The sequence below is a fragment of the Heptranchias perlo genome, chromosome 21, assembly GCF_035084215.1.
Source record: "Heptranchias perlo isolate sHepPer1 chromosome 21, sHepPer1.hap1, whole genome shotgun sequence".
NCBI lineage: Eukaryota > Metazoa > Chordata > Chondrichthyes > Hexanchiformes > Hexanchidae > Heptranchias > Heptranchias perlo.
The window spans coordinates 50,156,016-50,172,022 of record NC_090345.1 but is presented as its reverse complement, the minus strand read 5'-3'; the positions used below and the strand labels follow the sequence as shown (position 1 = coordinate 50,172,022).

Below are 16,007 nucleotides of genomic sequence, written 5' to 3'. Positions count from 1 at the left end.
CTCTGATCCTCGAAACCTGTTTCACCCATTTCTCGAGCCCCACTTTCCTCTAAGTAACTTTCTTTCACCCTTGTGAACAGTGCTTAGAAACTTCTCTTGCAGCCAACACCGCCCCATTATTTCTGCATGTTGGTTTTGGAGCTCCGCTGACTGAATCGACACCGAAACCACATTGGAATTTCCACAAAGCGCACTGGGTTGCATAGATGCCAAAGTGGAAAACGAGACACACAGTATCAAGCTGATTCGAGATAACCATCTTCATAGCAAAGCCGCCGCAAAACACCCCCTCTGCAGCTACCGCAAGGTTTATATTCCGTGCTGGCAGCTGGAGACAGAAACATTCCTTTAAAAAAAAGTATGAGGCGAGTGGTGATCCAGATACAGTAAAAAGCACTACTGGACTCATTGAATTCTGCCCACCTGAAGAGATGGATCAGAACAGTGGAGGGTTTTGACTTCACTCATTCCAGTCTGGGTACTCCTCCATAAACTTGGAGTCACTGACTCACCATGAACCCGAAGCGAGGGCAAGTGCTGTCGTCTCACACTTTCTCCATAGCTGAAAAGAACGAAACTGATAACTGACTAGACACAAGGTCCAGAAAGAGTTCTTTCTAAACGTTCGACAAAGCCTCGCCATTTCATCATCATCTGAATATGCTGTCGAAAAAATAAACCAGGCCCTTATGGCTACTAAAAGCCAAAAAGCTGTTGGCAAGGACAGCATTTATCCTGAATTCCTCAAGAATTTGGGGCCAAAGGGATGAGCATGATTGGCAGATATATTTACTGTCATACATTTGACAAGGAAGATTCCAAAAAGCTAGCATTAGGCTATAGTCATAACCCTTCTCAAAAATGGGAAACCATCAATTATACTGCCAGCTATCTCCCAATATTATTCCTCTCCACAATTCGCAAGTTTATGGAGAGGGTTTTACTGGCCCGTCCCACCTCTATAAGGCTATCATGCCAAAGGAACAGGCTGGTTTCAGACTGGTACAAAGCTGCTGCAATCAGAGTTGTACCATCCATTCGTTCCACCATTACGAGCCGCATTGAGGCTGGCTTTCAGTGCAATCTGAAAATAGGAACAGCACTGATAGACTACTGCCTACAACATGGTATGGAGACATGGGCTATTGCTCAAGACATTAAGGGTCATCAAATGCCAGAGCATTATGTGACTCTCGACCACAATGTTGAGCAACTGTAGATACCGCTTCTTTTTGGAGGAGCAGATCAGTGGAGCACGCACGCTCAATGATCGTCTTCCTCGAGGATCTGTGCTTGCTTCTTTTTTCAACATCATTAGTGATCTACCTGACACAGGATAAAGACCTCACCACCATAAGTGAGACCCTCTCTATTGAGCTGAAGTTAATGGTGGAATACTTTCAATACTGGCAGCTCCGTTCCAATGCCTCCACAATCTTGGTAACAGCCTTTCACTTAAACAACAAAACTGCCAAGGAACCACTTAATGTCACCTTTTGCAGCTAGCGAGTCTGAAGTGAGCCCAATCCAAAGGATTTGGGTGTAACCTGGGACAGAAGCTTGACTTTTAAAACTCATCCGGAAAAGACTTGCCAAAGGGTAAAAGCATAGACCAGCCTCACAGACACAACATGAGCTGCCGGTGCGCACACACTTTGAAGAGAGACTGGTATGGTAGACCACTAACTATTCCGCACCACCAGGACACTTCTGAAACTACCCACTGGTTCACCAATCTGGACTTGGTTATTTAAATGTTGCTAATCTCCTCTTCTGCCATATGATCCCCTTCCCTCCACACTCTGCTCCTACTTCTGCACATGTTATTCCTTTCATGCTATTCCTCTCTTGCTCAATTTAAAAAAAAAACATTTCCACCACGTTACATATAAAAAGTCTCCTGTATAACACACATTTCTTCTAAGTTTCACACCTCTCTCCTCTCATACTTCAGACCTCACTGTGTCCTGAGCAACACCATAAGAGATCAGCTAGCATACTCAATACTTACTGGCTACCCACACGTGTGATCCCTGAGCGACACTAGGAACTCTAATGGCCAGTAATAAAATTCTGTAGCGCTTACAGTGCTGCCTGAAATATATAATGGAATTGGACAAGGGCAGCAGGCACATGGGAACAACACCACCTGCACGTTCCCCTCCAAGTCACGCACCATCCCGACTTGGAAATATATCGCCGTTCCTTCATCGTCGCTGGGTCAAGATCCCTGAACTCCCTACCTAACAGCACTGTGGGAGAACCTTCACCACACAGACTGCAGTGGTTCAAGAAGGCGGCTCACCACCACCTTCTCAAGGGCAATTAGGGATGGCCTTGCCACGACGCCCACATCCCATGAACAAATAAAAAAAATTCACAAGTGTTGTTGGGAATTGATTCTCACTACCCCTCCCTGTCCCGTAGCCAGCAAGTGTTTCCCTTTCAGTAGCTGACACTTGAGATTGCCACAAAATAGCTACTTGCCTCTGTTTTCTAAAGACCTAAAAGAAAATGGACTATTTTTTAATTTTGAAGTTAAACTTATAATTCTTGTAAAAAAAAAGCAACCCTGAAACTAGAAATTAAGTTAAGATCTAAGCAAGAACAATTATTTGTAACATAATTTTACTATAACAATACTTCATATTCCATCATCGATACAATTTCACATTCATATACAAAGAGAAAGAGACTGAGAGATGCTTGTTGACCTCCTTCCTTCTAAGGTTCACCACAACGTGCTTCGAGTAAATACGAGACACTTGACAGTGAAGTATACAGATCAGACTTTATTGATGTACAGTACAGGTGATCAACCTATATTGTATTCAGGAGTAGCTTCAGGTCCCTCTCTCAAGCTTTCCCAACTAACTCTGGAAAGACCCCCTTTTATGTATCTCAGTTTGCCTACTTCACAGATAAGACTTCATGATTGATGTTTGTTCTTGGATTCTTTCCAGAACAACTTATTTACATTAACAGTCTTAGTTGAGTACATTCCATAAACAAGACTTCCTGACTAACTGTTCTTGGAACCTTTTCGAGAACAGTTTATTGACCGCTTATTTACCTGAACATCCACTCTATACCATGGTTAATTGACCCCTCGACCTATGTTTATTACACTAGTCCTTAAAGTTATATCTTAATCACTCATGATTCATGTCATCCGAAACACTATCTCTTTGTAAGCATCCCTTGTACATCATTATCAGACCTTTGAAGTTGGCCATATAATCAGTTGTCTCTTCTCCCATTTCACGTCTAGTTTCCTGTTTATCTTAGAAAGCCTGTTGCTTCCATGACCAGTTGTAGTTATACAGGTTAGTTTGATTATTAACCCTTAACTCTCCAACATGTCCAACACTACATAGATAAGTTTAAGCAATGCAGAAAAAGCATGATAGGAAAGTGTTCTAGAAGTAAGTACACTTGGGGATAGTGCATGCTGTATGCAAGACTGAGACAAGCTGATGTCTTGTGGTGTTCATGAGGAGTTGGAGGTTTTATAAGAACATTGGTGTTATGCCAAGTAGTCCACTGACTACGAGAATTAGGGGTGATCCTGAGACCTGGGAGCAATGGGAAGATGGCTAGGGGTCTTGCACCACAGCTGCATGAGATTCTAGGAGTAGGTCCCGGATTACTGGGAGGTGGATGCTGGGATTTGAGAAGGGATATCGTAATTTCTGGGAATGTTGGGGATCCTGGGATCGGGAGACAGAGGACAGTCTAGGGATTTATGATCAGTACATAGAATCATGGGGCCCAATATTAGGAGGGAGGCGGGTTGGCAGCGGGGGGTCGACTGGGCGCGTAGGTAACGTGCCCAGTGAAATCTGAGTGCTCTGCACGCGATCGCAGCCTAATTGAAGGTACTTGGAAGTTGTAATGTATCTGTCAGCATGTTTACGGCGGCAGAATGTTGTTCACTCTGAGTCCAAACGGCTGTTGTCAGGGCCTGAATGGACTCATTGTTGAGCCGTGCTTGACGCTCGATGGAGGCTAGCCTTTCCTCCATCGCAGACATTCCCACACCTACCCACGACACTATCTCAGAGATGCCTTCACGTCTCTGTGACAGTATTCCACTCATGCAGGAGTTGGACTCCTCCATCCTCTGCACGATTGTGGAGAGTGCGGGTGGCAACTGTTCCAGTACCTTGGCAATGTGCTGCTGGCCCTCGATGACTCTCCTTTTTGCGGCTGGCCCCCAGGGTTCAGCATCTGGGTCCAGCTGCGCAGGTCTCCCATTGCAGACCTGCGCAGCGGGCGCACTGCACACCCGCATCACAGGTTGTCAGCAGGAGGAGCCCTATTTAAAGAAACAGTCCTCCAATGCTCCTCCTGCAGCAAAGAACCAAAATAATAGAATGGAGCAGCCCAGAGGGAAGGCTGCTCCAAGGTTTTCTGACTCCTCACTCCAGGTGTTGCTCGATGGGGTGAGGAGTAGGAGGGAAACATTTTTCCCATCAGATGGGAGGAGGTGGCCTGCCTCTGCCACCAAGAAGGCCTGGCTCGAGGTGGCAGAGGAGGTCAGCAGCAGCAGCAGCAATGTCGGCCGAACCTGAGTCCAGTGCAGGAAGCACTTTAATGACCTAACCAGATCAGCCAAAGTCAGTATACTTACGCATTCTCCCACACTCCGTCTTCCACGTCACCTCCACCACCACACAACTCCTTCTGCACTGCCACCACAATGCTCTCGCATCACTCCTCCCATCCACTCAACCATCATCTTCACCTTGCCTGCACTTACTCATCGCCCCAGTTCCCATTCGCACACTACAACGCAACCCAATCCTCATACAATCTCATGGCTATGTCTCACACGCATCCCATGCATCTCCCTCATGGTCACCCCCACCGAGGTCAATGCATGCAGCGGCTCACTATGCAACTATCACTCAATCACGCCTCTCTGTGTTTTGCCTTGATGGGAGAAGAGATGCCAGAATGCCCGGGAGAGGGCAAGGACCTGAGGGGGCCCGCCACACCAGGTGGTCCTAACGGACGCGGAGCAGCAGGCAATGGAAATAAGCCACACGCTGGAGTGCCTATCCGTGGCAGACACCGAGACAGGGAGCACACAAGCGTCTGGTGACAGAAATCTAACACTCAGCACTCATGATAGCGAATGATCTTAACATCACTTGGCATCTGCAACACCTCAACATCTGTCCACATGCTTAATATTGCTTTCTGTTCTCTTGTAGTGCCATCTGCGATCGCCGTGACTGCGGAGGGCGATTCCTCAGAGGACCTGCCAGTCTCTGAGGGGACATCGTCACATCTGAGCCAGCCATCCACCAGCGCAGATGCACACACCTCGGTGGGTCCCCGTCCTCCGTTAGTTGGGCTTGCACGTGGTGAGTCACCTCGCACATGTGAGCACGAGCAAACTCTGGTGGCAGGGGCAGCCGTGGAGAGTCCGCGTCGGTGGGAGCACTCTTCTCCAGGCTCTGCTCAGCTGGACCCAGATGCTGAACCCTGGGGGCCAGCCGCAAAAAGGAGAGTCATCGAGGGCCAGCAGCACATTGCCAAGGTACTGGAACAGTTGCCACCCGCACTCTCCACAATCGTGCAGAGGATGGAGGAGTCCAACTCCTGCATGAGTGGAATACTGTCACAGAGACGTGAAGGCATCTCTGAGATAGTGTCGTGGGTAGGTGTGGGAATGTCTGCGATGGAGGAAAGGCTAGCCTCCATCGAGCGTCAAGCACGGCTCAACAATGAGTCCATTCAGGCCCTGACAACAGCCGTTTGGACTCAGAGTGAACAACATTCTGCCGCCGTAAACATGCTGACAGATACATTACAACTTCCAAGGCTTCACACAAGTCCTCCAAACTGTCGTCCAGCAGGGTGGAAGGAGAGATGTGGGCCTGGCCCAGGAGAGGGATGATGGCGAAAGGGGACATGGAAGTGGAGACGCCGCTCAAAGCACTCCCACGTCTCACCCGTTGCCCCCCTCTCAACCAGTACCCGCAATGCTGCCTCCTCTCCAGGTGGCCGAGTCTGCCCCTGCACAGGTGCAGGTGGAGCAGTCTTTGGAGGGGCCTTCACGGGCACCGAAACCCAGAGGGCGTCCGCGCAAAGCATCTAATCGGTCTGGGCATAGACAAGAGCAACCTGCCACTACCTCTGCTGAAGCCACAGGGGTAGCACCATGTAGGGATTTGCATAAACGTAAGGCTAAGCTTTTGTGAGCGCAAAAGGGATGCACAAGGGTGTATGACAGAATGTCATGTTTTTCATTTAGTTTTGTTTGTTTTGCCAAGCACATTAAAATTTGTTATTACCACTACTGCCACATCTTTGCAAATCTTGTCTGGTTTGTGCAATAATTCCCTTTCTTGAGGATCACCATGAAGACCCACACCTGATGCCACCCATTGTGTCACAGCAGAATGGGTGTAGGTATATTTGCAGGGCTCTTTTGTGCAGACGACTGAGAGACGCTGGCGATGTCCCCGGTGGCACCCTGGAAGGATCCGGAGAAGAAGTTGTTGAGGGCAGTGGTGACTTTGACAGCGACAGGTAAGAAGATGGTGCTCGGGCCTGCCGGGAGCAGCTTGGCATCAAGGAGGTTGCAGATGTCCACAACTGCATGTCAAGTGACTCTGAGCATCCGTGTGCATTGCTCCTCAGAGAGGTCCAGGAAGCTGAGCCTCGGTCTGTAGACCCTATGGCGTGGGTCGTGCCTTCTGCGCCATCTCTCTCTGCGGTTGCCCTCCCTCCTGCTGTGCAGGTGGATGTGTCACACCACTGTGTTGTGGAGCTCCACATGTCAGAGGTGACTGGCGAGGCTGGTGATGCTGTTTGTCCTCTGATGAGGTCGTGACTGCAGCTATGGCGGCCCCCATCCGCAAGATGTACGTTTGACGGGGTCTGCAAGATAGGTAAATGTGTCTGCACACCGGAGTTGAGGTTCCAAGTTTGTGAATTTTATTGTTAGGAGGAGGGTGGTTGAGGCCAAACTTTGTCCAAAGTGGCCTCCTGCAACGAGTGAGGGTCTCCCCCCCCCCCCCCCCCCCCCCCTGTCAAATGGAGCTTTGCAGCTCCCACAGGCTGGTGGCTGCAACACGTCTGTTTCAACTGGGAGTGTTCCCCCAGTACGGGAAACACGCTCAGTTGATATGAAAATCCCACCCCTCCTAAAATATCCTCCCAATCAGGTCAGCAAACGACCTTAACCAACTAATTAATTGGTTTAAGTGGGATCCCGCCGGCTTTAATTGCCGGTGGGAGTCCCGCACACGGGGGCTGCGCGCGTGTCATTGGGGAACCCGGAAGTGGGCGGGCTGGAGCCGGGCTCCAGACCCGCTCCAGGAATCCTGAATTTTAGCAGCTCGGTCATGAGCGCATCCGCTCGGCCATCCGAAAATCGACCCCATAGAATGGTTACAGTGCAGAAGGCGGCCATTCGGTCTTCGAGCCCTTGCTGGCTCTTTGTAAGAGTAATCCAGTTAGTCTCATTCCCACGCTCTTTCCCTGTAGCCCTTCAAGTATTTATCCAATTCTTTTTTGAAAGCCACAATTGAATCTGCTTCCACCATCCTTTCAGGCACGCATTCCAGATCATAACTAATCACTGCGTAAAAAAAGTTTATCCCCATGTGGCCTTTGGTTCTTTTGCCAATCACCTTAAATCTGTGTCCTCTGGTTCTCGACCCTTCCGCCAGTGGGAATGTTTTTTCTTTATTTACTTTATCTAAACCCTTCATGATTTTGAACTCTTCTATCAAATCTTCTCTCAACCTTCTCTGCTGTAAGGAGAACAACCCCAGCTTCTCCAGTCTACGTAACTGAAGTCCCACATCCCTGGAACCATTCTAGTAAATCATTTCTGCATCCTCTCTAAGGCCTTCACATCCATCCTAAATTGCAGTTCCCAGAATTGGACACAATATTCCAGTTGTGACCTAACCAGTGTTTTATTACGTTTCAACCTAACTTTCTTGCTTTTGTACTCTATGTCTCTATTTATAAAGCCCAGTATGCTCTTTTAACTGCTTTCTCAACCTGCCCTGCCATCTTCAAAGATTTGTGCACATATACCCCCAGGTCTCTCTGTTCCTGCACCCTCTTTAGAATTGTATCATTTAGTTTATATTGCCTCTCCTCGTTCTTCCTGCCAAAATGAATCACTTCGCACTTATCTGCATTAAATTTCATCTGCCACGTGTCCGCCCATTCCACCAGCCTGTCTATGTCCTCTTGAAGTCTGTCGCTATCCACCTCACTGTTTACTACACTTCCGAGTTTTGTGTCATCTGCAAATTTTGAAATTTTGCCCTGTACACCCAAGTCCAAGCCATCAATATATATCAAAAAAAGCAGTGATCCTCGTACCGACCCTAGTGGAACACCACTGTATACCTTCCTCCAGTCCGAAAAACAACTGTTCACCACTACTCTCTGTTTCCTGTCCCTTAGCCAATTTCGTATCCATGTTGCCTCTGCCCCCTTTATTCCATGGGCTTCAGCCTTGCTGACAAGCCTATTATGTAGCACTTTATCAAACGCCTTTTGAAAGTGCATATACACAACATCAACCACATTGCCCTCATCAAAAAACTCTATTAGGTTAGTTAAACACGATTTGCCTTTTAACAAATCCACGCTGGATTTCCTTTATTAATCCACACTTGTCCAAGTGACTATTACTTTTGTACCGGGTTATTGTTTCTAAAAGCTTCCCCACCACCGAGGTTAGACTGACTGGTTTGTATCTTTACACCCTTGTTCAAAAAAGGGTTTAAACATTTACAATTCTCCAGTCCTCTGGCACCGTCCCCAAATCTAAGGAGGATTGGAAGATTATGGCCAGCACCTCTGCAGTTTCCACCCTTACTTCCCTCAGCAACCTAGGATGCATCCCATCCGGACCGGGTGACTTATTTCCTTTAAGTACAGCCAGCTTTTCTAGTACCTCCTCTTTATCAATTTTTAGCCCATCCAGTATCTCAACTACCTCCTCCTTTACTGTGACTTCGGCAGCATCTTCCTTGATAAAGACAGATGTAAAGTACTCAGTTAGTATCTCAGCCTCCATGCATAGATCTCCTTTTTAGTCCGTAATCGATCCCACCCCTCCTCTTACTACCCGTTTACTATTTATTTACCCACAGAAGACTTTTGGATTCCCATTTATTTTAGGTGCAAGTCTATTCTCATACTCACTCTCTTCCCCTCTTATTTCCTTTTTCACTTCTTCTCTGTACTTTCTATATTCAGGCTGGTTCTTACGTGTATTATCAACCTGATATCTATCGTACACACCCTTTTTTTGTTTCATCTTACTCTATCTCTTTCATCGTCCAGGGAGCTCTGGCTTTGGTTGCCCTACCTTTCCCCCTCGTGGGAATATACCTAGACTGTACCCGAACCATCTCGTCTTTAAAGGCCGCCCATTGTTCAATTACAGTTTTGCCTGCCAATCTTTGATTCCAGTTTACCTGGGCCAGATCAGTTCTCAACCCACTCTCCTTCAATTGGCTCTCCTTCAATTAAGTATTTTTACTCTAGATTGCTCCTTATCCTTTTCCATACCTAATCTAAACCTTATGCTACTATGGTCACTGTTCCCTAAATGTTCCCCCACTGACCCACCTCATTCCCCAGAACCAGATCCAGCAATGAATCCTTCCTCGTAGAACTGAGAGAAGCTTACTGGGAAATTGTGTAAACTGCACATGCTCAGAATTGAAAGATGTGGTTGGTAACTGCCTACAGCTCTTCTGTGGGAAACACAGCCTCTCAAAGCTTATTGTAAACAATTTTACAACACCAAGTTATAGTCCAGCAATTTTATTTTAAATTCACAAGCTTTCGGAGGCTACCTCCTTCCTCAGGTGAACGATGTGGAAGGAGGTAGCCTCCGAAAGCTTGTGAATTTAAAATAAAATTGCTGGACTATAACTTGGTGTTGTAAAATTGTTTACAATTGTCAACCCCAGTCCATCACCGGCATCTCCACATCTCAAAGCTTAAGCATTGGAGGCAGGCGGAGGCCTTGAAGAAAAAACTTTAGCAATGGTATTAAAAAGCAAAACAAACATTTCATTGGGTAGATTTAATCATGTTAGTGTAAAATATGTAATTTCATGTTTTATTTTGTTTAAAACTTTATTTTGAAATTAGAAATTTAATTTAATGCGCAAAAAACACTTTCCCCCCCCCCCCCCCAAAGGTGTTTGCAGTGATATGGTTCATCTCATTCTTTTTTCTTTTTGTCTTTTATTGGTAGGTTCTCATGACTGGTCTTTCAGGATTGGTTGTTTTCATAAGTGTTAGTATTCAATGGCAGTTTTCTAGCCTGTTTCCTCACTTTGATTCATACCTTCGTTTGCTCTTCTCTTCTGCTATGCTGCTGTTTTACTTTGAACCAATCAACAAAGTGTGATGGGTAGTTTGGCAACTGAAAGTATTAACCGAAACTTGGCTGGAAATGGAACAAGAATGGAAAATAAACATACTGGAATATAATATATTTTGGAGAGTTTGAAAAATAAGAAAGGAGGCAGAGTGGCAATATTGGTAAAGCGGGAACTCATGCTGTAATGAGAATTGATGGAGACAAGGAAGGGGCACAGACAGTCAATAAGGTTGGAGCTCAAAAATGAAAACGAGCTTGTTACATTAGTAAGGGTCTATTACAGAACTCCAAATTGGGGGAAGGAAATGGAAGAGAATATTATAGAATCATAGAATCATAGAAGTTACAACATGGAAACAGGCCCTTCGGCCCAACATGTCCATGTCGCCCAGTTTATACCACTAAGCTAGTCCCAATTGCCTGCACTTGGCCCATATCCCTCGATACCCATCTTCCCCATGTAACTGTCCAAATGCTTTTTAAAAGACAAAATTGTACCCGCCTCTACTACTGCCTCTGGCAGCTCGTTCCAGACACTCACCACCCTTTGAGTGAAAAAATTGCCCCTCTGGATCCTTTTGTATCTCTCGCCTCTCACCTTAAATCTGTGCCCCCTCGTTATAGACTCCCCTACCTTTGGGAAAAGATTTTGACTATCGACCTTATCTATGCCCCTCATTATTTTATAGACTTCTATAAGATCACCCCTTAACCTCCTACTCTCCAGGGAATAAAGTCCCAGTCTGTCTAACCTCTCCCTGTAAGTCAAACCATCAAGTCCCGGTAGCATCCTAGTAAATCTTTTCTGCACTCTTTCTAGTTTAATAATATCCTTTCTATAATAGGGTGACCAGAACTGTACACAGTACTCCAAGTGTGGCCTCACCAATGCCCTGTACAACTTCAACAAGACATCCCAACTCCTGCATTCAATGTTCTGACCAATGAAACCAAGCATGCTGAATGCCTTCTTCACCACCCTATCCACCTGTGACTCCACTTTCAAGGAGCTATGAATCTGTACTCCTAGATCTCTTTGTTCTATAACTCTCCCCAACGCCCTACCATTAACGGAGTAGGTCCTGGCCCGATTCGATCTACCAAAATGCATCACCTCACATTTATCTAAATTAAACTCCATCTGCCATTCATCGGCCCACTGGCCCAATTTATCAAGATCCCGTTGCAATCCTAGATAACCTTCTTCACTGTCCACAATGCCACCAATCTTGGTGTCATCTGCAAACTTACTAACCATGCCTCCTAAATTCTCATCCAAATCATTAATATAAATAACAAATAACAGCGGACCCAGCACCGATCCCTGAGGCACACCGCTGGACACAGGCATCCAGTTTGAAAAACAACCCTCGACAACCACCCTCTGTCTTCTGTCGTCAAGCCAATTTTGTATCCAATTGGCTACCTCACCTTGGATCCCATGAGATTTAACCTTATGTAACAACCTACCATGCGGTACCTTGTCAAATGCTTTGCTGAAGTCCATGTAGACCACGTCTACTGCACAGCCCTCATCTATCTTCTTGGTTACCCCTTCAAAAAACTCAATCAAATTCGTGAGACATGATTTTCCTCTCACAAAACCATGCTGACTGTTCCTAATTAGTCCCTGCCTCTCCAAATGCCTGTAGATTCTGTCCCTCAGAATACCCTCTAACAACTTACCCACTACAGATGTCAGGCTCACTGGTCTGTAGTTCCCAGGCTTTTCCCTGCCGCCCTTCTTAAACAAAGGCACAACATTTGCTACCCTCCAATCTTCAGGCACCTCACCTGTAGCGGTGGATGATTCAAATATCTCTGCTAGGGGACCCGCAATTTCCTCCCTAACCTCCCATAACGTCCTGGGATACATTTCATCAGGTCCCGGAGATTTATCTACCTTGATGCGCGTTAAGACTTCCAGCACCTCCCTCTCTGTAATATGAACACTCCTCAAGACATCACTATTTATTTCCCCAAGTTCCCTAACATCCATGCCTTTCTCAACCGTAAATACCGATGTGAAATATTCATTCAGGATCTCACCCATCTCTTGTGGTTCCGCACATAGATGACCTTGTTGATCCTTAAGAGGCCCTACTCTCTCCCTTGTTACCCTTTTGCCCTTTATGTATTTGTAGAAGCTCTTTGGATTCACCTTTGCCTGATCTGCCAAAGCAATCTCATATCCCCTTTTTGCCCTCCTGATTTCTCTCTTAACTCTACTCCGGCAATCTCTATACTCTTCAAGGGATCCACTTGATCCCAGCTGCCTATGCATGTCATATGCCTCCTTCTTATTTTTGACTAGTGCCTCAATCTCCCGAGTCATCCAAGGTTCCCTACTTCTACCAGCCTTGCCCTTCACTTTATAAGGAATGTGCTTACACTGAACCCTGGTTAACACACTTTTGAAAGCCTCCCACTTACCAGACGTCCCTTTGCCTGCCAACAGACTCTCCCAATCAACTTCTGAAAGTTCCTGTCTAATACCATCAAAATTGGCCTTTCCCCAATTTAGAATTTTAACTTTTGGGCCAGACCTATCCTTCTCCATAGCTATCTTAAAACTAATGGAATTATGATCACTTGTCCCAAAGTGATCCCTCACTAACACTTCTGTCACCTGCCCTTCCTTATTTCCCAAGAGGAGGTCAAGTTTTGCCCCCTCTCTAGTCGGGCCATCCACATACTGAATGAGAAATTCCTCCTGAATACACTCAACAAATTTCTCTCCATCCAAGCCCCTAATGCTATGGCTGTCCCAGTCAATGTTGGGAAAGTTAAAGTCCCCTACTATTACCACCCTATTTTTCTTGCAGCTGTCTGTAATCTCCTTACATATTTGCTCCTCAATTTCCCGTTGACTATTTGGGGGTCTGTAGTACAATCCTATCAAAGTGATCTCTCCCTTCTTATTTTTCAGTTCTACCCATATGGACTCAGTGGGCGAACCCTCGGATATATCCCCTCTCACTACTGCCGTGATGTTCTCCCTAATCAAGAACGCAACTCCCCCTCCTCTCTTACCTCCTGCTCTATCTTTCCTATAGCATCTGTACCCTGGAACATTGAGCTGCCAGTCCTGCCCCTCCCTTAGCCATGTTTCAGTAATAGCTATAACATCCCAGTCCCATGTACCCATCCATGCCCTGAGTTCATCTGCCTTGCCCATCAGACTTCTTGCATTGAAATAAATGCAGTTTAATCTAGTCTTCCCTTGGTCTTTGCCCTGCTTTCTCAGACCATCTGTCCGGTCATGTTTTGTACACTCTCCCTTACTGCCTTTTGTTTCTGTCACCACTTTATTTCCCACTGACTTCCTGCATCGGTTCCCATCCCCCTGCCACATTAGTTTAAACCCTCCCCAACAGCACTAGCAAACACTCCCCCTAGGACATTGGTTCCAGTCCTGCCCAGATGCAGACCGTCCAATTTGTACTGGTCCCACCTCCCCCAGAACCGGTTCCAATGGCCCAGGAATTTGAATCCCTCCCTCTTGCACCATCTCTCAAGCCACGTATTCATCTTAGCTATCCTGTCATTCCTACTCTGACTAGCCCGTGGCACTGGTAGCAATCCTGAGATTACTACCTTTGAGGTCCTACTCTTTAGTTTAACTCCTAACTCCCTAAATTCAGCTTGTAGGACCTCATCCTGTTTTTTAGCTATATCGTTGGTGCCTATATGCACCACGACAACTGGCTGTTCACCCTCCCCCTCCAGAATGTCCTGCAGCCGCTCCGAGACATCCTTGACCCTTGCACCAGGGAGGCAACATACCATCCTGGAGTCTCGGTTGCGTCCGCAGAAACGCCTGTCTATTCCCCTTACAATCGAGTCCCCTATCACTATAGCTCTGCCACTCTTTTTCCTGCCCTCCTGTGCAGCAGAGCCAGCCACGGTGCCATGAACCTGGCCACTGCCACCTTCCCCTGGTGAGCCATCTCCGCCAACAGTATCCAAAACGGTATACCTGTTTTGGAGGGAGATGACCGCAGGGGACCCCTGCACTGCCTTCCTACTCTTCCTCTGTCTGTTGGTCACCCATTCACTATCTCCCTCAGTAATTTTTATCTGCGGTGTGACCAACTCACTGAACGTGCTATCCACGACTTTCTCAGCATCGCGGATGCTCCAAAGTGAGTCCATCCGCAGCTCCAGAGCCGTCAAGCGGTCAAACAATAGCTGCAGCTGGACACACTTCCCGCAGGTGAAGGAATCAGGGATACAGGAAGGATCCCTGAATTCCCACATCCCACAAGAGGAACATGACACGGCGCTGGGATCTCCTGCCATGACTTAACCCTTAAATTAGCTTAAGAACAACTGCAGTGTCAAGAGAAAAAAAAGGAAAGAAAAACTACTTACCACTCCCTTTAAGGAGTTTACTCCTTTAAATTGTTCTCAATTTAGAGAATGTTAACTACACTAGGGACCTTGATTCACTAAAAAATAAACGCTACTTCCTATAAGACCTGCAGACCTTCCCTTTCCTTTTACTTCAGTTACTGTAGATAAGGAGAAATACTCACCTGAACCTACTCACCAATCAGGTGCCTCCCCTGTGTCGCGTCCCGATCTGATTCCTGACCTCACTTCGAACTCGGTCGCAGCTCCGCTCGGCTCCTCTCAGCGCTCTGAAATCCCGCCTTTTATCGGACGCTCCCTCCGCTCGGCTCGGCTCCTCTCAGCTGTTCTCAGCGCTCTGAAATCCCGCCTTTTATTGGACGCTCCCTCCGCTCGGCTCGGCTCCTCTCAGCTGTTCTCAGCGCTCTGAAATCCCGCCTTTTATCGGACGCTCCCTCCGCTCGGCTCGGCTCCTCTCAGCTGTTCTCAGCGCTCTGAAATCCCGCCTTTTATCGGACGCTCCCTCCGCTCGGCTCGGCTCCTCTCAGCTGTTCTCAGCGCTCTGAAATCCCGCCTTTTATCGGACGCTCCCTCCGCTCGGCTCGGCTCCTCTCAGCTGCCTGGGATGAGGAAATGCGAATACTAAGAAAGACTTGAAAAACTAGGTTTTTTTTAAAATTAGAACAACGCAGATTACAGGATTGTTTAAAGTTATTAAAGGATGGGTCAGGTTAGATAGAGGCAGACTGTTTCCAGTAGTTGATGGGTCTAGAATGAGGGGCCATAGATACAAGATTAAATGCAAGAAATTTAGAACAGAGACCAGAAGAAACTTCTTTACTCAGAGAGTTGTGAAGCTGGAACTCACTTCCAAGGTTAGTGGTTGAGGATTCTTCCTCAAGCAGTATATTAATAGGCCTGAGTAATAAAATAGATCAGGTCAATAAACTAAATGTGAGTAAGCACCTTGGCAATAATGACCAGAGTATGATGTGGTCTAAGATCCAACTTGAAGGGGAAAAGTCAGTACAAAAACTAGAACACCAGATTAAATTAAGGCAGATTTTAGAAAAATGAGGAGCAGGCTAGCTGAGGTGAGGTGGAAGGAGAAATTGGCACAGGACTAGAGCTGCAATGGGATGTTTTTAAAAAAGGTAAGGTACAGAATAAGTACTCCATTTAATATTCCATTAAAAAAGAAGGAAACTACTGGTAGTTTTAGGATGCCTTAGATAAATAAAGTGATTAGAAACCAATTCAAATTGAAGAC

The 16,007-nt window shown here is 46.6% G+C and overlaps 1 protein-coding gene across 2 annotated transcripts in view; it reads left to right on the top strand.

Annotated features, from left to right (window-relative positions):
* Window positions 1–16,007, top strand: part of tspan15 (tetraspanin 15) — a 255,113-nt gene that overhangs the window by 75,132 nt on the left and 163,974 nt on the right. Inside the window, exon 3 of one of the 2 annotated variants that reach the window (XM_068002642.1) lies at window positions 10,256–10,297. The exons of the other annotated variant lie outside the window; for it this stretch is intronic. Coding sequence (XP_067858743.1) covers window positions 10,256–10,297 — 42 coding nt within the window. The remainder of the gene's footprint in view (window positions 1–10,255; window positions 10,298–16,007) is intronic. 2 annotated transcript variants of the gene reach the window in all.